Below are 21954 nucleotides of genomic sequence, written 5' to 3'. Positions count from 1 at the left end.
GCTTTGATACTATTAGCATGTATTGCAAAATGACTTTTTTCAATTTTTAGATGAAAAATGGTTGTTTGAATTAAAAAAACGAGCTCTCAAATGCATGTGCTGTTTCTTCCAAGGGCACACAAGTCCTAATTGCCTAGTTAGACCTGGTCATTGTATACTCAAACTACAATAAAGATACAGAATAGGGTATGCAGCACTTTGAGAATAGCATTCACTTAAAGACAGTGTTAAGTTACTCATCAGAAGTAAGTTGAGTGATTTCAGGGTTGCCCTTAGGCCTTCAGGTCTCCAAGGGACCCTTGTACAAATTGCTGATTCAGAAAATCATTACTTTGGTGGTTCAAGTGGTACTTTAGTGGCCTTAAAGGGTTATTTGCCGCACCTCCCCAAACAGCTAAGTTATCCCCATGATTATGTTGATTAATTGCACACTCTGTGGAATTAGTGTTATTTTCAATGAAAGATTTTCCTGCATTCGGAAAATAAAGCCTAAAACTCACGTGCTTTAATTTGATAATGTATGCACTTCTCCGAGGCGTGATGCAGAGCAAGGGGCTGGTTTGGGCTGTTGCTATCTAGGGCATGTCAAATGATCTGAAGCAACATTTTTATTCTGCACGCAAAAGGTAGTTTTTGACATAGCAGAGGATGTTCGCTAGAAATGTTTATCGATTTGGACATTTTCATCCCATCAAAGGACTTGAGAACTCCTTGACTTTATGAATTGAATGAAAATTATTTGGGAAGAAAGTTACATAGTGAGAACACAAGAGGCAAAATGTGTGCTCCAACAGTCGGGAGTGATAAAACATTCACAAGACTCCCCGAAGTTGCGGGACAGTGATTTGGGGCTGGAGTTAGAAGTCTGTGTCCCAACTTGGTTAATATCTGCGTAACCTTTTTAACCCTATAAGCGGGCTACCCCTTCTAATTTTAGTAACTTCATCTATAAAAAGAGACTAACATACCTATGTAATGAACTCTGTGCATTGCGTACCGTAATGTCAGTTGAATTTGTATATTGTGTGCTGCTTTACAAACGTTAAGTGCTTTGTGGAGAATTGAACGCAGATCCCAAACCATGGGCAGTGCCCCAAAGTGAAGAGTTTAGGTGGTCTCTCAAGAGGCCCAAAACTTGTTGAAGACAGTGCAGTCAGTGGCTGGAGACGTGAGGCGAATTGGAGAACAACAGTGAAAGAGAGGGTTAATGCCAGTCTTTTCTGAAATAATGGTTAACTCCCCAGTGGTCACTGTCCCTGGTCACCTTTCCCCCAGCCTGTCTTTCTATTTTCAGTTTAGGAAGACAGGGAGGGAGAGGATTTCCTAGGTGAGCAGGATGACTAGTTTATTTGCTGGTGGAACTGAGTTGCAGCTCTTTCAGCATGAAATTTATTTTAAAATCAGATTTTCAAATACCTGTGGATGAAAATAGAATTGTCCCCATTCACTAAGATTCTGTAGGAGAGAACAGAGCTAGCTCTCTTCTTTGAAATTTTAGAAATCAAGAGATAATGTCAACTTCCTCTTTCTTGTAAACATAGATTCTCATCTCCAAACTGGACATAGGTATAATTAACGTTGAACAGCTATTCAGACCGATGAGGATATTGCCTGTATGCCCACAGATTTCCATGAGCAATGTAAGGCGATAGAAACATTACTAAGGAAACAGGCTGGGCGCCTGTGGCTCAAGCGGCTAAGGCGCCAGCCACATACACCTGCGCTGGCGGGTTGGAATCCAGCCCGGGCTCGCCAAACAACAATGACGGCTACAACCAAAAAATAGCCCGGCGTTGTGACGGGCACCTGTAGTCCCAGCTACTTGGGAGACAGAGGCAGGAGAATCACTTGAGCCCGGGAGTTGAAGATTGCTGTGAGCTGTGATGCCACGGCACTCTACCCAGGGCAATGGCTTGAGGCTCTGTCTCAAAAAAAAAAAAAAGAAGAAAGAAACAATCAAAAATGTCTTTAGATCAATTGAAATAAAATAAAATTGAATTTCTGATCTTACATTATTACTTGCTGGGAAACTACAAAGATATATTAAGCCAGTATATTCTTTAAGTTTTCTGCAGTAGCAGCCCTTAATAATTCTTTAGGACTTGAATAGACAAAAAGGAAAAAATGAAAGAGAGAAACGTAAAGAAAGAGAGAGAAAAGAAAGAAAAAGAGAAGGATGAAGACTGGTATGAGTGTTCAAGTAAGTTTAGGGAACTGCATAAAACTACATAAATGTCTCCCCTGCAGGACTTCTCAGGGCCTTTAACATGCTATAATATAACATAAATTTCTGGGAGACAACATTTTCTAGATCCTGTTAAGTAACTTCTATTTTGATTTCAGGAGCCTGTTGTAGGATTACTATTCTATGGAAGCCACTTGTGAGCAGTGCTGAATTGCCCTGTATTACTATTATATTTTACTTTTACTCTTTTATGCATTTTAAGACTAAGTCATAGTCTTCACATAAGACATGTGTAGAAAACATGTGCAGTTTTCTGCCATGTTTGTGTTAATTAGTTGCTCTGAGTTAACATAGAGATGGTGGCAGTTTATGATGAGACGTCACAGATTCCGTGTATATCATTTGTACAGCTATAACGTACCTGGAGACCTTTTAGGAATAAAACACCATGTAAATGTAAATTATCATCGCCTGTAAGACACTTTCATTAATTTCATATCAAATTCATGAGTGTTTTGAGCTCTGGGACTTGAGAGTCTTCAGTATTGGCCCTTTAGTTTATTTATGCTTTTTTTTTTTTACCTCCCAGAGCTCAAATGCCAACAGCCTAGCATAGTACTAAGAGCCCAGCCTTGGGAGACAGGCTGCCTGGCTGTGAATCCTGGCTCTGTCACAGATACCTGTGTGGCTGTGGGCAATGTCCTGTATCTCAGTTTCCTCATCTGTAAAATGGTGTTTGTATCACCTGCCTCACAGAGTTGCTTTGCAGATTGAAGAAATCATTCCACGTACAGCCCTCTGGGTAGTGGTTAGTAAACGATAAGGACTTAGCTCTTCTTACTTGGGCAGGGGAAGGAAAGGCAGGCATGGAAAAGGTGGAAGGGCTGTAAATTACACCCTCTTGGGCATGTTTAGAACTGCTAAACATTTTAGTCATTGCTTCATGAATTAGTCCTTTCAATGTATTTATTAAAAAAAAAAGAAATTCATAGGGTAACCGGAGATAGCTTGGGGCTGGGGCTGGGGACAGAAATTCATTCTGCGTCAAGCATGTTTATGATGAGTTCCCTCGACTGATGCTGGGGAACAAAAGGCCCATTCTTCAGTTCCCAGAATGAGGATTAACAGAGAAACAGCGTTGCATGGCATTGTCCTGCAGCATCAGATAATTTTTCATTAAGGCTTTTCATAGGATGATATATTCCACCACACAGGTGCATCTATTTCAGTGGGGAAGGAAATGCCTACCATTTACATGTAATTCTTAAAATGGGATTTTATGAACGAGAGGCAACAAACCTAAGTGTGACCCTGTTATCGTCCTACTGGTCGTCCACCAGAGGATCATCCACATCTGAGTTAATCTCCAGGAATTATTTTATTGATAAGTTACTCTCATCTGTCTGTGGCTCTTTCCATGTGGCTTACAACTGGCATGTGTATCCGGGGGCAATCATCTCCCAAAGGTTATACTTCTGGGAAGTATCCCTGTGAATGGAATGTATTTATGAGACCAGGTTTTCCTTCACATGGTATTTTCATTGTCATCCAGTTTCCTTACAATCAGATAATGTGGATATGTTGGAAGAAAAATTGGAAGTCAAATAGCAAATAATATAAAAATATAAAAGTATTAAATGTGGAATTCTATAGATATTTGTTAGCCATACCACCCCCAAATTAAAAAAATATATATTTTTCCTGCTTCTTCTTGCGACAGCAAGATAAAATATTATTGAATAAATCAGCAAAAACATTGACCTTAAAAAAATGGGAAGTTGCTTCTATTTTCTGCTTAGATTTGTTTTTCAGGGGTGACAGCAAATGAGTGACTTCTGTGTAGACTGTCATTTCGTGCCATTTTTAATAATCAAATTTAAGTGTAAGTTTTTAGCAGTGGACTGGTTCGATCTGGACAGAACACATGTTGAGTTTCTGGATTGTTTGCTCCCCGACTTGCTGACTTGTTCTAGAGACCGGGCTGCGTGTTCATCGCCTTTGTCTCCAGAAGGATTGATTGACGGATGTTGTGTCTGCTCACTTACAGCGTTTTTCTTGTTTAATTTAAAAAATTGTGACATAGTATTACATGTTCCTTGTATACATCATTTTTGCAAAAGAAAGTTGTTTAGCCAATATGTCGACTTAGTTTATGAAATGCTCTCTGTAGCTTTCATTCAGCCTTCAGTGCTCCATTAGGTCACATCATTCGCCTCACGCATGGCAAATCGTCACCAGCAGCAAAATTTAGCATTTGGTCCTTTTAGGTATAAAAATGAATCAAATGCCTGACAAGATTTGTTTCTGGTGTATATTTCAGAATCTCCCCCCGACAACTCCCCCTTTCCAAATCTTTATGGGCATACGACAAATGTTACTAATGGGTACTTTTAGTTTTTAAAATATAGACAACAGTACTCCATGCAGTAAAAGACTTGAGCGATTAATGCTACCCTCATGCCTCTTTTGAGTAGTTTTAGCCATGAGGCTTGGCACTGCCACCATTGTCTTTGTGCCAAAAAATATCCGCAGCGGCTGTCGCATTCTAGGACTGGAGGGTTGTCTCGAAAATTCCGCAGTGAACGCGCGCCGGGTTTGTTCATCCCTGCTATCTCCTTTAAATATTGGAAAAATAGAATCTTTAGCTCTTTCAAAGCTCCGTGGTGGTTGTGGGGCTTGGGGGGGGGAGGTGGGTGTCGAAGAACGGAGAAAGGAGGAAAGAAGCTGTCCGTGCCAGCCAGTTGGTATAAGTGACAAAAATCCACGCCTGACATAGAGTAAACACAGATATTTAGGAGCTTTTGTGTTCATGAGCGCAGATAGTTACTTAAGGGTCCTCCTCAAACATGTTATCAGTGCTCTTGAAATTTTTATTATCTGAAACAAACGTTCCAGGGAATTTTAAGCAGAAAATCAACATCAAGACTGTAGCTAATTTTTAATGGACAATTTACACAAAAGATTTCCTTTTCCTAGAAACTGAGGTGTTATTATAAAATGGCTGCTTTCAGCATTAAAAAGTGATGGTGCTCTATAGCTTATGTTTGAGAAGGTCTTTGGGCTTTATCCACGTTTCCTGATGATTTTGCTCCCAAACAGGGGTTTGGAGCTCTCTGAGGTCAGATTTATAGTTGAATTTGGGAACAAAAAAGATGTAATAAAGTTAAAGGCTTACACTATCAGAATGAAATGTGTTCGCTCATGATCTCTGGAGCGATCTATTTGATGGTGAAAGTGGATGCTACAGATGAAATCTTTACAAGGAGCATAATCCTAAAAAAAAAAAAAGTCCACCTCCCGGCTCCTGCTGGCTGCGTTGCCTCTTTGGTACCTCGCAGACTTCGACAGAGTCCTGGACGCGTGCCCATTGATGTCATGGAAACACTCAAATTACTGAGAATGATTCATGTCTATGCTGGTCTCTTATCCTCCCCCACACAAACAGGAGTAGATTTTTAACCCTGACAACTTGTAATTTGCAGTGGGTTTATTTTTGTATCTGGATAAATATTTTTTAACAAGCAAAATTAAGATTAAGCAGTCTGTATCTGATATGATAGTAAAGAATGCTGGGTCCATGTAGCCAGGAGTACTTTGGGGACTCTGCAGGGTGAATTCCTATTCCCCTCACCTCTCCCTCCTCCCGCTCTCTCCCCTCATACTCCCTTGCTCTTTCCATCCCTTCTCTTTCTCTTTCTTCCTCCCCCGTTCTCCCTCCCCTCCACTTTACTGTTTACATTACCCTTCTAGCTTTAAAATAATGGAAGGAATAGCCCCAACCTACATATGCGAATTCTCTCCAGTTTTGTGTGATGGAGAAATAATGCTAGGTGGTAAAATTCTTTGGGGGATAGCTTCAGAAACTCCTTGTAGAGGGACAAAAATAATGAATGGCCTTTCTTCTTCAAACTATATTTTACAATTCCGTTCTTTGAAATTACCAAACAGGACACAAGATGTTTAATTTCCTCTGAAGTCAGAACAAATTTGACTTTATCTTTCTTTCTTTCTTTCTTTCTTTCTTTCTTTCTTTCTTTCTTTCTTTCTTTCTTTCTTTCTTTCTTTCTTTCTTTCTTTCTTTCTTTCTTTCTTTCTCTCTCTCTCTCTCTCTCTCTCTCTCTCTCTCTCTCTCTCTCTCTCTCTCTCTCTCTCTCTCTCTCTCTTTCTTTCTTTCTTTCTTTCTTTCTTTCTTTTTCTTTCTGTCTGTCTGTCTGTCTGTCTGTCTTGTCTGCCTGCCCACGGTCAGCCTTTTAAACAACAGAATATTATGTCAAAGTGAATTATGTAGTGCTTGTAATTGAAGTTTTTTTGGATACAAGAGCTTAAAGAAAAGACGGGCATCCTTTGATAGCTCATAAAGGTTGAGCTTTTTCTCTTAGTAATATTTATAGAGAGAAGTTAAAGTGTATAAGTAGCTTAAATTTGACTTACATGCATGAGTAAATATGGCTCTGTGGCCATTCACATTGCTGATACAGGTAAATGAACCTTTCTTTCAATGTAAAGTCCTCTCACAATGAAAGTTATTCTTAGTGCTCCCAAGACTGACAGTTTGTGCGATGTGATTGTTTCACCAAAATTGAAACTGATATAGGCATTGATTTTATACTTTGCACCAAACACTATACCAGTTTGAGATTCATTGCCAACAGTAGAGAAGTTAATACTGGGAGAGGGAGGGTTAATTTTAAGACTCAGAGTTGGCTTTCATCAAAAATCATCACCTATTTTATATCCAGTGGCGGGTCCCCCTCTGGCCAAATAGGAAATTCATCTAAGATACTTTCTTTGTGTGGTGTCAGGAAAGCATCCTCTCCTAACATTGTTCCTGACCTAAATGATAAAAAGACAACTGTCATTTTTAGCATTTGTGTTAACTTGATGTGAGAGGGGGAACTTGGGGATTGTCAAATTTAGAAGGATATCTGGCTTCTCAAAAGTATGAGTTTTGAGTTTTCCCATTGGAAAAAAAAGAATAGTCTAGTCTTATGTAAAAAATAGAATGTGCCGTCAAGCTCTAGTTTTGAAGAAGGAAGTATCCTGCCGTCTTGGGTGTGGCGGGGTCTTGGGTACCGGGCTGCCTTCCTTGCCCCTTTTAATGTCCTGGTATGGACAGCTTTCTGTGACAATTCCTCATCTGTCACTATGTGGACTCCGTTGCTTAGATCTCTTGTAATATGATTCCATTATCGTCCCTGTTGATTATTAGGGCCAAACATAACTTTAAAAAGAAACAAATGAAGCAGCCTTGATTTTGTGTTTAGACGTGACCAAGTCTCACTGAAGCCTGTCTATCTGTAGCATGGTTTTTAGATAAAAATTGGGTTGTTAGAATTGGAACAGGAGGGCGGCGCCTGTGGCTCAAGGAGTAGGGCGCCGGTCCCATATGCCAGAGGTGGCGGGTTCAAACCCAGCCCCGGCCAAAAAAAAAAAAAAAAAAAAATTGGAACAGGAAATTCACATTCTGTGATCCCCTGCCATCCTGGTTCTACCGGTGGAATCTGAACTTGGGTTCAGAGTGGGCAATTTTTCAAAAACCGTCTTTGCCAAATGTAAATTCCATCATCATCATCTTGATCATGACGGGATTTACTCCTGGGAAAAAGAGTTTAAAGAAAGAGAGAGAGAGAGAGAGACTCAGAATTTTGAATAGTTTCTTTGCTAAATTCACCATCTGGAGAGCCTGTGATTGATTAGCTTTGGCCTCACCATTAAGTGTCAATATAATCAATGGGAATTACTAGACTAGGGTCATTACATAGATAATTTGCCTGCTGTGTAAATAAAAATGAAATTGTTTAAATTTTGTGAGAGAAAGAAAGTGAAAATAAGGAGTGACAATTTGTTTGTTAGAGAAAGTGGAGGCCATTGGAATGACAGTTTTTGGAAGTGTGGAGCAGTTTGGCTAAGAATAGGAATGAAGGATATTTTTTTCCAGTTTATCATAGCCAGAGTAAGGAGTGTTGCTCGCTCCCCGGCTTGCATACATTGCCAGTAGTGCCTACGTACGTATGTCAACATCGGGGAAGAGGGGTAGATGCCTGTTACCTGGTGGAGATTATTTTAAAGGAAAAACACAATTTACACTTTTTTTGTTGTTTCTCTTGGCAGGTAAAACAGAAAGGGGCTCCTACTCATCTTATGGGAGAGAATCAAACTTACAGGGCTGCCACCAGGTAAGTGAGACTCTGCACTGGGGAAGGCTTGAAAGGATTAACTGGGTCCATGTTTGTTTTTCTGAATTCGATGATGCATTTTAAACTGTGACACTAAGATGCACCGGGAAGCCTGCTGATGACTCTCGCATAAAGTAATGAAATAGCACAGAGCTGAGAACCACTGAACACCTCATCTTTAGATCTCTGCCGTGTCAGAACTACATTCCCTGGCTTGCTTTTATTTTTTAATTCCTCAGCCGGTACCAGTGGCACTGTTTGCAAACCAGCAATGTCGGTGAAAGTGGTTCTATCAAAAGAGTTTATTTGCAATTAAGAACTTAGGAATTTCTTACCAAGAAATACTTCGCCGAGCCCTGTGTTAGATCCTGGGGTCGGGCGGCTATTGCCCTAAATTATAGTTTTCTTAGGGACTGTATGATGTTGTGTGAAAACAGGGTTGTATTGAGGGATAAAAATGTCTGTGAAAATATGATTTGTTGTCCCTTTTTGTTTCTGAATTGTTTTTGGCTGGAAGTCAAGGCCACCAGGCTAACAGCAAAGCCGTCTCGAGGGAGGCATGCGTGAGCTAGAAAAATAAGAGTACTTTAATTTTAATAATAAAATGCCAGTGTAACACAAAGGTATAGCATGAGTGTGTTTGTGTTTCTCTGTACTCTGCATTTGTACACTTTCAACTCTCCAGAGAGAGCTCATTTCTAAAAATACTATCAATAGCTAGAACTATAAGCTTTGTTTCAAGACAATTGGGTTTTTAATAGATACTCTCTTTTTAAGTTCATTATCAGTATTAATCATTTTTTGAATCTTTAAAAAATTGCTTCCTTTTTTATAAGTGCATTGATTTCTTTGGAAAACCCTCGATAGTATTTATTAACTTCTTTAATATTCTCTTTAATACTCTTTAATCATCCTCTCTACCGTTCGTTTCATTATTCGCCTAAACAAAATGTACTCCTTTTTTCTTAATTTTTTGGATTCTGGAAAAGAGTTGCTCTCTTGAACTCCCTCTCACCCTCCCATTTTCTTTAATGATCTGGGAGAAAATTCTATTTTGATTTATTTTTTTTAACAATCTTTTAAACCTATCTCTGAAAAATATAAGCAAACTTTCATTTTACCAATTAAACAGAGCCTGTGAGGGAAGTTTCCTTTAGATATCTGGCTTATAAAGGTGGAATTCTGGTGGGTTGGTTTGTTTATTTTTTTCCTGTATATATTTGCATTTTTAAAGTTCACTCCTTTGGCCCAGCCACCAATTCAGTCATATTCAGCATCTAAAAAGATTTGTTGCAGTGAGGTGGACAATGCTTGGTTAAGAACTCCTGCCGGAGTGCAGTTCATGGCAGTTTGTTTGGAAAGAATTCTGCAGGAAAGAAATTTACAGTCATTCCAGCGCAACGGAAACATCTTTGGAATGTGAGTGCAAATGTTCGGGCTAGATAGCCTGGGCTAGAAGCCTCTGAGTGCTGGGTCTCTGGTGTAAAGCTCTCAATTCCTGCAGGAGAGCATGTTCCTGTGGCTCTGGTTTCTGAGGGTCAAGGCGGAGGTCATTAGAGTTTTGGGGAGAAGAAAGTTGACAACATCCTTCCTTTTTGCAGATGGTTATGGCAGAGGTCTCTGTTTTCGCTGGGCCCCTTTTTCTGGTCATTGAGAGAACAGGCTTCCTCGCCCCTGTACCCTTTCTTACTAATAGGAATTGGCCTGATTCCTCACAGACACAAAGATTTCCTCTGCTGAGTAAGCGTGAGGCCCCGTAACTTGTGAAAGCATCATCCAGACTGTGTGAGTCTGTCTGTGTGTGTGCAGAACAGAGACCCTCCTCCCTCCGTTTGTGGGGAATACTTCCCTCGGGTGACACTGAAGTTAATTTTTTTTTTGCAAACACAAGGTGAGAAGTGGAAGGGGCAGAGGGTGGGATGGAGGTGGACGGAGCGGTATAGGATGGCTGGATTTCTGGGCCTTGGGAGGTTCATTCTGAGACATTCATGTCCAGGGAAATTCTTTTGTATATAGGAAGATGACTGCATATGCTTTTCTTAAAAAGCCCTCGTAATATAGCTGTGGAGTGTGGCAATTCTTTCGTTCTTATTTCTGCTTCGTGGTTGTGAGTCTTTGTAGGATTAGACTACCTCTGTGCTTAGTGTGGGCTCAGCAGTCTCCATAAACAGTTTGATTACTTAAGGATACGTAAAAGCGAAAATTTTGGAAATTCCCTGATAGAAGAAATAGGGGCTGAAGATGAGAAGTGTACATAGTATGAATTTCTGCTTTCTGTGAAATTTGAGAATAGAACAGACCATACTGTGTCTTACCAGGGAATCAGTTTCTCTGGTGCCGTATTGTTCTTTGAATCCCTGTCTACAACACCAGCTATGCAAACCAAAAAGAAAGGCAAAATCTCGGTATCTTGGGCTTCAGGTCTAAAAAGCAGATCACAGCTGACATGATTCCCCACTGTGTGACGAGGTGAGTGACTCTCCTGAAGGGGAGGCTTTTGTTTTCTTCTGTTTGCTACAGGATTGAGATGCTGGATAGAAAACCTTTAGATGGTTTTCTATCATCTAAAGCTGCTTTATCATATAATGACAGTGGACTTAAAGGGATGAGCAGTGTTACAGGAGACCAAGCTTATCCAGTCCCAATAGCCTTTTGTTTGGCATAGAAAAATAGTGGTGGTAAGCAACAGGTGGTAAAACGCCGTCCTGGAGGAATAAATTATTATTGGGAGATATGTATTGTTTCAAAAATACATCAAGTTAAAAAAATAGATACATATCCATTATGTCTCTCTTAAAGATTTAGCACTAATAGTGATAGACGTATGGCTTTAAAAAAAAAAAAAAAGGCCAGCAGTTTCTTTGTTATCAATTAAGTTGTTTTCATTAAAAATAGTACTGGGGTAATATGAATCCATTAATGCATTTCCCTGTGAAATTATCAGAAATAAACACGGTGGCATTTTGAGACTTTCCGAATTTTATAAAAAATGAACCGATAAACAAAAGCGGCCAAATGAACTTTTTTTAGTTCTCACTAAATATAGCAAAAGTAATTTAAATCAAATTGGGGTACGGAAATCACACCCAGCCTTAAAATGTTCTTGCCAAATTGCAACCTCATACTACTTTTACTGGCAGAGAAAATAAAATTTATAATGGAAAGTCTGACAGAAGCGAAAACGAGTAGGGATAAAGTTTTTCGCAAGCTAGTCCAACCTTAATATTCTAGTAGCCAGTAGCTAGTACCTAATGGGCATCATTGCAAATGACAGAAGGGGAAAAAATGTCATTTGCTTTTGGCCTCTTTTGTTGTTCTGAGTAGGCTGTTTGGCCATTTGCAAACTTTTTTATTTTGCCGAAGTCTAATGTTTTTGAATGATATGATGATATCAGTGCAAATGCTTGTTATTAGAGGTAGAAGTTTTCTTTTTATATTTCCCCTTAAATGAAAGTATAGGATTAATTGTTAAGAATTTTTTTTATTTTCTTTCTGGGTAATAGCCCGAGTCTAAAGCCATGGTTTCATTATTGTTATCTCCTGGACAAGATGGGTGTGTGGGGGTGTGTGTGTGTGTGTGTGTGTGTGTGTGTCACACACACAAACCTGGGTCTTATCTGAAACCAGTCAAATAAGAATCTTCTGGGTTGGGCCTGTGGCTTTTCTGACAACTCCCCAGGTGATTCTGATGTGCATGTAGGTTCGATCATTTCCTAGAATGTTCTATAGAAATATACTCCATTTTAACGCCTTGTGTTCGAAATCTGGCCTTACTCCTGACCTTGAAAAAGCTTTTAGACTGCTTGCATTAATTTAGTTATTTAAAGCATAGAAATATATTGCATATGAGCTTTATTTAAAAAGCAGCGAAAAATAAGCAAAATGTTGAAAATCAGGTGCCTTGAAATCTTTATAAATGTCTCAGTCCGTATCTTTCTTTCTCTGGTTAAGTCCAAGGCTTTAACCTTACTTAAATTCTCTTTTTCTCTTCAATAAGTGATCAAAGAGAACTACACTGATAATGTTATTTGATGTTTAGATCTTAAAACTAACTGATGAGATTTAAGAATTAGATGTAATCTAGAAAGATTGTTCTTAAATTCTAGAAACTTAGAAGCTATAGAGGAAGGAGGTGTTCAGTGTTTAACTTACTTTGTCCATAAGCTGATTCACCTGGGGTTCATTGAGATTGAAGTTGTAGTTGATTCTGAAATGAATTATACATGTAAGAATTGATTTTTTCCCCTTAATTTTATTTTTGATTTAAAAGGTATTATGAGTAACGTGTAAAACTTTTGGCCTCCTTAAGTTTGGCACGAAATTGTCTATTGTGAAAGTGGTAACTTAGGCCTTTTGCAAACAAAAATGCACATCATTTTTTAATGTTTAATGATGCTTGTTTGTCCTTAGAGTTCAGAAATCCATCCAGACCCTCTGTGTCTATCCTGGGAATCCTCTCCCAGGGTCCCTGTTCTGTGTTACCTTAGCACTCTGCTTTCCCTTCGTAATGCTTTTCGAGTTTTCTGTTATTTGTGTGTTTGTTAAGTGCTGGTTTCCACCTTCTGTAAACCCATGGAGGGCAGGGGCAGCCATATCTGCTTTATCTCGCACTGAGTACCATGCGCCTCGCAGGGCAAAACTTGGGATGACCCAATGTTTATTTCCTCAGCATCACTTTTGGAAACCATTTTGAGGGAGTAAAGTGTGCACAGTAAGGTATTTGAACCATATCACGGGCATCTCTTTTATGCCTGTGAAAACCAGAAAACCTTATTCACAAAAAAAAAAGCTTGCCAGAAGCCCTTCCTTGTAACCTGCTGCGTGGGCGCTGGGAGGACACTGAGGCCGTGCCATGGACAGACGCTCACTTGGTGGCTTCATCGTCTAGGCCCGTACATCCAGACAAGCACAAATGAGGAAATTAGAGATATTCTCTGTGTGCGGTGGATGTGTGAATGGAAGGAAGCAAAGGTCAGAATCCTGTCTGAATGTTTCAGCATCACCAGTGTAAACAGGGGGACAGGATATTTAAAATCATGACAGGCTTGGCCATCACAGGTGTGCAGCAGCATGTACCTGGTCCTCAGGCAGCAGGTCATTCATTTGGGGGATGGCTATGGGTATAGCCTTCTCTCAAAATCCACCCAACAGCCACCAAGGGGGGGATGGATCCACTCTTGAATTGTGTTGCTTCACACATATTTGTTGACCCTCTAGTAACATCAGATACTAAGAAGAAACGCAGGGAGGGACTCATGTGCTTTCCCTTCCATTTCCACCAGCAGATTCCTGGGTATTAAGGGGGAAAGTCAAGTTCCATCCATTGATGTTAATTTTTATTTTTAATCTTAGATAGTGAAAAATTTTAAATAACCAGAAACGTTGGAAATAAAAATAAATAAAATCAAATGCCACATAACTACCATTTAAATATTGTTAGTATTTGTTACATAGTATTTGCTTGTGGGTATATAATATGTATAAGTATATATGTTTTCCAGTGAACCATTTGTAGATGTCGGATCTAATAAGATTGCCCCCTAGATGTTTTAATATGCATCTCTTAAAAAGAAGATACTTGCCTATCGAGCTAAAATAATATGATCCTCCCTAAAGAAGTGAACAATAGTTTTTTAGTCCCAATCCATATTCAGATTTCTTCAATTGTCCCCATGAAAATGCATTCGATAGCTTTTTTAAAAAAGGCGTTTCATTTATGCCTGGTCTTTGATTCCTGTGTCTCTTTATATATTTTTTTCAACTAGAGCAGTTCCTCCCTCTTCTCTACTTTCTTTGTTTTCCTTCTTCTTCTTCTTCTTTTAATTATAGTAACTTTAGAGACCAGCCTATGTATCTTACAGAATATTTCTAAAGAATTGTTGGATTGTTTTCTTGCGGTGCTGTTCAATTTTGCATCACTTGTTTTCCATACAGATTGAAAACTATGTCTACAGACTCATACAGATTCAGGGTAAACATTTTTGGCTGGAGTCCTTCCTTGCCAAGTGCTTCGTGTTGCATTCCATCATTGATGACACTAACTTTAATCACTTGCTAACCGTGGTGACCCCAGGTTGGTCCTCTATAAAGAAACCTTTCCCCTTTAGCAATTAGCAAATAATCTTGGTGTGGATAGGTTGGCACGGGGCAGACAGCCTTTTCCCCCAATCCCTTTGCACCTAATTGAAATTTTAGCGTATGTTGATAATCCTTGTTTGAATCAGTTATTTTAACCAAGAATTTCAAACTGGTAATTTTTCAAAACTTCTGCCATTCCTTGTACTTCTACAGCTGATTTTCTCCTGTAAAGAAGAGCTTTTATTCTTTCGTTTTAGCCCTGTCGATTTAGTGTTTTATTCATATGCAAGTATACTGTTAATAATTTTTGTTTTTAATATGTGTCCTTACCTAGAAGATGCTGGAAGTATTAAAGGAAATATCTAAAATGTACTGATAAGAAAAATACTTATGGCTTAGGCTGATAGAGAAGCTTTAATTGCAGGACAAATGAGGTAATTGCAGGTATGGTTCCTTACAAATGAAACTCCTGTATTGTTTTTTTTTTTTTTTTGGTTGAAATTTGGAACCTCGTGAACATCTCTGTGCCCCTGGCTATTAGATTCATCTTGTAATAAGCCCCGAAGTTTCTCTAGATTCTCATATTGCCGCTCTGTATTCTAGTAATTGCTGTTAAACAACTCACAAGGTTGAACATCAGTGGCTGACTGACTGCCTCTAAGGAATCGTTGCAATGTTTTATGTAGCTCCTCTCTCAAGGATCAGCTAGATATCAAAAATAATTTCTACTTCAGTCCTTTCAAAATGCAGACACGGTTGTTGAGTGAATGTCAAAACCAGTGAATTTCTTAAAGAATAGTTTGGGCTGAATCTAAAGGAAGCTTGGAGAGCTAATATTAAGTGCCAGTATAAATCTCTGAGGTTGTTCTTACTGTCCTCACTTCATAATTAAGAAGCTGAAGCTCAGGGATGTAAAACAAGCAGATCCAAAGTCAACCTCCAAGGAAGTCTTAGAGGCAGGTAGCAAACTCTGAGATGTTCTGGTTTCAAAGACAGTGCTTTCCCGACTTCATTCCCTGCTGCTTGAGCCTGTGATGGAGTTTCTAGGCTCAGAGGTTCATATTAGGTGTCACCTAGAAAACTGCTTCCAGTAGGTTTCAGGCCCACTGGAGAGAATCCTGGCCTGTCACGGTCTGCTCAGGGTTGCTAGAGCCCCGAACACAGTCAGCGAGGGGAGACAGAGGAGGGCAGGGCACACTGCTCATGACTGCCCAGCCTTAAAAAAAAGAAAGATTATGTGAATACTTTATTCAGTAGCATCCTCAGAATTAACATGTGCAATTTCCTTAAAACCAATGAGGATTTCCTGTGAAAAGGCTGGGGTGGAATATGCCAATTCACATTTTAGCAAAAGCATGAACACTTTCTTAAAAATGTATAGATTATATTTTGGCCTTGCTTTGCGTGCAATGTGGCAGAATATGGTTTGCTATTACACAAATTTGGATTTGTCATAGATTGAAGTATTGTTCCAGAAACACACAAAGTACATACACACAGATTCTGAAACAATACCTTTAGCGGGTTCTTAAATGTGACCCAATAACTTTTTCATTATGACATTTAGCCCATGTGTGAAATATTTGAAATGACGGAATATGTGTTAGCAGCATGGACAATCTTATCCAACAGTTCAGACAGCTAGTGCATAAAAAGCCATTGAAATTGCTTTGAGCTGATTTATAAGACACCAAGGAAACAACCTTCTGGTATCCAAATTGAAATTTCACCAGAATTGTAGAGTTAACTTCTCTTTTCTTATGGAAAACATTAAGCGGTTTTAATAGTCTCTAGCAATTAGGACTATAGTTCTTCATCTTTATATTTCTGATAGGTAAAGATGAAGGAGAAAATCAATTAATAGACAAACAAATAATTGCTAAAGCACCGAGGGTGTACCTGATAGCATTGAATGTGAAATATACCTACATACCAGGTAGAAATTGGTGTAGTCTTATAGCTTCTTTCTGTGAGAAAGATAGTGTGCTCATGATTCAGCATCTGGATGTTTCGATACGAAATAACAGATATACTTATTTCTTTAAGGTCATGTTTGATATTATTTCATCATGAAGGGTTGTTTCAAAACAGAAACCCAAAATTAAAATATTGGCAATATTGGAAGATATCAACAAAACCCCATAATTCAAAGCCAAAAGATGTATTAAGGACTTTTTAGAAAAAAATACTCAAGAAAAGAGCCAGTATTAGTGAGCCTGGCGCTCCACCTGATACCAGTAATGTGTTTGGAATGGAAGCACCTCATTCTGTGAAAAATCGTGCCCGCACTTTGGATAATTAGTTAGGTTTGTTCACATGTACTTACAACTCACAGATTAACTGAGCTTCCTAAAGCACGAACCTTTAATGTTCAGGGTGCTATTTTTTATTTCATAGGAATAGTTTCATGGGAAGAGAAAACTGAAACAGGCCAGAATACTTAGTTGTATGTGTGTTAGCATTTTTAACACAGGAATGTCACCTTTTTCATAGTGTGGCACTTAGTTTTGTCAGACGTTTCTTGTACTTAATAGAGGGCAAAGTTACATATTGGTGGGAGCGACATTAGCCTGGCACTTCACCAGGTTCCGCTGAATAGAATGTATTCTCCTCCTTACATTATTTAGGGTACTTAAGGAAACCAACCTAGTCTTGGTTTCCATTTTCCTCTCCTTTCAGAAGAAATCTTTCGGTGAAGGATTTCTATGACTGCTTTAAAAAGAAATATGTATCTTATTTTCGGCCCACCTCAAAGCCACGTTTATGTGCACTTGGGACAATAAAGATTCAATGGTACGAAATAATTAAGGAGGAGCCTCATGGAGGTTTTCAAGCAGGGCCCATCCCCTGGAGATCTATCTGTGGGGGTCTCCGAGTGTTGGGTTTGACTATGCTTGCACACAGAATAATCTGAGCTCATTTGCACCACAGTAATGAACAGCAGGGCACTGAATCTTTTCAGTTTTATTGGTATTGTATACAGTAAGTTATTAAATTTCATCTCTGTAATACACCTGCAGTAAAATAACAAAACATTGCCGCACTTAAAGAACATGTGTGTGGGGTAGGGTGCCCTCCCCCATCATTGCCGCCCCCTGCAAACAGCTGCTTACAGATTTCAAGATCCATTGTATATATTCCCTCGAGCCCACCTCTAATAATCGAGACACATCTGCCATTGCAGTATTATAGGCATATGTAGTTTTATTGGAAACTATACCTGTAAAAAAAATTAAATAACTCCTACTTCAATTAAATTGGCAAGGTACCTTTTGCAAAGATCCTATTGCAGACCTCTTGAGACCCAGTGAGTCCATTTTATTCTTATGTGTAGTATTACAAATTACTAAATATTTTGTAGAATTTCCATGTAGCCGAGTAGCTAGCTTTCTTCACACTTTGATGATAAGTTACTTTTCATCTATTCTCACTTTTGTTTTCTTCTCCCCTCATCTTTACATATGTATAAAAAAATACTATGTAAGCTATGCAAAGCAAACATTTGGAGAATCTGGTCACAGTAAACATTGGATAAATAAAGGGAAAGGGCCCCGAATATGAGGCTTTCACTCTTAAGTGACTATTCAATAAATATAAAGGTTACAAAAGCAGGATCAAAATCTAAACTCATCTTGTGCTGTGATTGAGATTTTCATCAGCTTCCTGGAGAGCTGTGTGACCATCGCAATGGCAGAATTTGTAGATCATACAGAGCATGCTCAGAGGGCTTCCTGCTGGATCAAATCCCTTACCTCAACACTTACCTCCTTGTTGAAAGATTGGGTTAATAGTGGATGTTTATAGAATAGTTCTGTATCCAAAGGAGGAATATTAGTAAAGTATTTAGTGATAGAAAAATATTTCTGAGCATAAATTTACTTATCTACCGCTTAAACTATGCAGGGCCTCTCCAGAGGTCTTCAAGTGAATGGAGCCTGCCCTTATTGCAGTGATTTAAGTAAGAAGAAAAACTTATTGGTTTGCTTCGAATTTAAAAATTCAAAGATAAAGATTTCCATTATTTGGAAAAAATATATGTACATACATACTACATGTACCCTTATGGGACAATAAGAATGTTCCTCATTATGTAGATTCTTAGAAAGAAAGAACAAGTTATGTTCTTCAAAAGAAGTAGGCATGGCTGGACTGAGAGAGCTGTGAGAGGTGGACGCTGTCCCCAAGGTGAGCATAGACTCAGAAAACAGAGCCTCTATGAGAATTAAAAAGTAGGTGATTTTACAGGGTGAAGTGACAGGTGAATATGAGGAGATGCCTGCTAGAGAGGGTAGAAAATCAAATAGTGCTACGGGATAACCAGCCAGGATGAACATACCTGCATGTTTAAATACTAAGTTTTCTTTGTGGATAGGAGTGGTGATTAAAATGAGTGGTCATTCACTCACTCGCAGTTGCCTGAGCCCAGGAGATTCTGCTTGATCTGGGTGTTCTCCTGGGGCGTCTTCCGCCCTGTCCATGATTTGTGGAGATTATTCTAGGTGTCACGAGGATTCAGGGTCATTGCTTACAACGAGGAGCCATAACCCTGAAGGAATCGGAATTCATGTTCTTAGAAGGGTTTTGACTTTTTCCTATAGATTTTGTTTTCTCATTTCTCATGATGAAAAGTGCATCGTGGGGTGGCGCCTGTGGCTCAGTCGGAAAGGCGCCGGCCCCATATACCGAGGGTGGCGGGTTCAAACCCGGCCCCGGCTGAACTGCAAACCAAAAAATAGCTGGGCGCTGTGGCGGGCGCCTGTAGTCCCAGCTACTCGGGAGGCTGAGGCAAGAGAATCGCTGAAGCCCAGGAGTTGGAGGTTGCTGTGAGCTGTGTGAGGCCACGGCACTCTACCGAGGGCAATAAAGTGAGACTCTGTCTCTAAAAAAAAAAAAAAAGAAAAGTGCATCGTGAATTCTAAAGAACATTTTGGAACAAGACTCTTGTGAAAGTTGGGGAGCACACCCTCACTTGGGCCACACCGCTGCATTGGGGGCCCATGCCCTGACCTTTCTTCCCTTTGGATGTGATTGACTCCTGTGGAAATATCTACTACTGGGAACTGGGAAGCCTGTCGTGCTGAGCTCAGCAGCTCGGAGCTGTCACATGTAGAGTGAGACAACATGGGTGGTGGTAAAAGATTTGCTGTGGACAATGACATGTGGCAAAGAAGGATGTCAACAGCTGCCACTACTGTGACATCATCCCTCAAGGAGCCTTTCTGCATCTCTGCCACTTAACTGTCTCAGCCAAAGAGAAGTCGCCAGTATGAACCTATCCCTGACAACTCTACTCCCCACTAACTATCAGGGAAGACTCGTTCAGATTCTTTTTTGAGGATGTGAGTCTTCCGTTTTGTTGATGGAAAGAACATTTAAGTTTAGGGTTTGTGTTTTGAGGGAAGGATTATTCTTTGATTTATTTCTATAGAACTTGTGCTCTGTCCCTTCTTGCAAATAGTACATATACCCTGGCAGTTCTTGGACTCCAGGCTGCCTCCAGGCGTATTTCATTACAAAGTAGAGTTTCATCTCATTGTGTCCTAGGCAGTTGTACTATCATCTAAAATTTTACAGTGTGCCTTTTGGAAGCTCATGGATGCCAAGATAGGAGACTCTTTATGGAGTTTAACTAATACGTCTTCCTTAGTTATCTGGTACAAAGAATTTATACATATAGTTCTAGAAATAAAATGCAGGTATACTAAATCAGCTCTGCAATCAGACCCTTCTTGAACATCCAACAATATTATTTTTCACTAAACTTTCATTGTGAGTCTTCAATAGATATTTATAATAAAATGCACCCTATACCCCATTGATGATGCTGATGTTACTTTGTAGGTAGAGAGTTTGAGCTAATGGTATTGTTACTTAATTTTGAGGCTCTAATACTTAAAATTTTTCAAGTTCATATTCGTATCCATTTGGATCTATTTTTCAAAAAGTTAGAGTAAAATTTGGCAATTACCAGGCACAAGAGTGGAAAAATAGATAATTCATCTAGAGTCTAGAGTATTGCACTTTTGAACTTGAGTTCTATTGATTATCTCGTCGGGATTGGTCCTTCCATCTATCTCCCTTGGCTTGGTGACTGACCCCCAGCCACCACCTGAATGAAACTACTTGGTCTCTCTCACCTCCTTAAGCTTTTAGTTTCCAGGTCTCATCATTTCTGCTTTCGAGATGCCAATAAATCTGTTGCTCCTTCACCCTACCCTGCGCCTGAGGCGTGCCATGCCCCTTGACGCTGGAGTGATCATCTCCACAGAACATCTTCCCTTGGCTTTGGGGCGAGGGGGCTCTGCTTAGCATGGTGCCCAGGCTTGCAGTGCCCCAGCCCCGTCTCCTCACATGCTGGCCCTGGGTGTCGCCCGTCCTCTCGTAGCTCGTGGTCCAGCCACACCGAGTTGCCTGCAGTTCCCTTACGAGTCTCTCATGGTTCTGTCTGGCCTTACAAGGACCCATCCATTGGTCTGGAACATCTGTATTCTGCTTCCCTCCTTCTCACCCTCACATCCGCTTTACCAGATAACTCACCCACTTCTTTCAAGATTCAGCTTATACAAGATTCAGGTACCCTCCACGTTCTAACCAGGTCAGAGTGAGCTGCCTCTCCGCTGTGCTGTGGCACACTTCTCTTCCCTAACTTCCGTCATGCTCTCTATAGCCAGAGAAGGGCAAGGCTGAGTTAGGACGGACACTCCAGAAGTGTTTGCTCAAGAGTCAGAGGATGCATGAATGAATGAATGAATGACCCTACAGCAGTAACAACGTGTATGTGAGCACGTCTTATTTTAACTTAAACAGTCTCATGCATATTTCTTAACTTAAATTATTCATGCCAAAGGGCCTTGGACAGGAACTATGGTAAATTCCATTTTATCAGTAAAGAGGCTGAGACTCTGATTTATTTATTCTTATTTTATTTTTTCACTGTTAATAATAAATGGCAGAAGGCAGCGCCTGTGGCTCAGTGAGTGGGTTGCCAGCCCCATATACCGAGGGTGGTGGGTGCAAACCTGGCCCAGCCAAACTGTAACAAAAAAATAGCTGGGCGTTGTGGCGGGCGCCTGTAGTCCCAGCTACTCAGGAGGCTGAGGCAAGAGAATCACCTAAGCCCAAGAGCTGGAGGTTGCTGTGAGCTGTGATATAATGGCACTCTATTGAGGGCGATAAAGTGAGATTCTTTCTCTCTAAATAAATAAATAAATAAATAATAAATGGCAGAGATGGTACCAGGGAACAATGTTCTTTGGCTCTAGATTTACCATGTTCTCTGTCATTCTTCATCCCTGGATAAAGTCGATGTAGCTTTTTGTCATAGCAAGTAGCCCACAGTCTTTCATGGATGATTCCCACTCTGCTCACTGTTAAGTAGGTATCATTCATGGAAACACTTACCTAGGTACCATGCTGTGACCTCTTTTAGTCTAATGCACATTTAGAAGAATGTGAAGAACCCAGCACTCCATATATCAGAAGCATTGTCTTCACAGAACCAAAAAGCACATTTGA

At 39.8% G+C, this 21954-nt stretch overlaps 1 protein-coding gene across 9 annotated transcripts in view; it reads left to right on the top strand.

Moving 5' to 3' along the window:
- The window catches only part of TCF4 (transcription factor 4), a 375650-nt gene that overhangs the window by 176909 nt on the left and 176787 nt on the right, over positions 1-21954 (top strand). For 8 of the 9 annotated variants that reach the window (XM_053571075.1, XM_053571071.1, XM_053571076.1 and 5 more), the window contains one exon: positions 8297-8361. In XM_053571075.1, coding sequence (XP_053427050.1) covers positions 8297-8361 — 65 coding nt within the window. Of the gene's footprint in view, positions 1-8171; positions 8191-8296; positions 8362-21954 lie in introns of those variants that run through there. The other variant, XM_053571079.1, reaches the window with a different exon arrangement.

Source organism: Nycticebus coucang, chromosome 19 (assembly GCF_027406575.1).
Source record: "Nycticebus coucang isolate mNycCou1 chromosome 19, mNycCou1.pri, whole genome shotgun sequence".
NCBI classification, from domain to species: Eukaryota; Metazoa; Chordata; class Mammalia; order Primates; family Lorisidae; genus Nycticebus; species Nycticebus coucang.
This window is presented reverse-complemented; position numbering and strand designations above follow the sequence as displayed.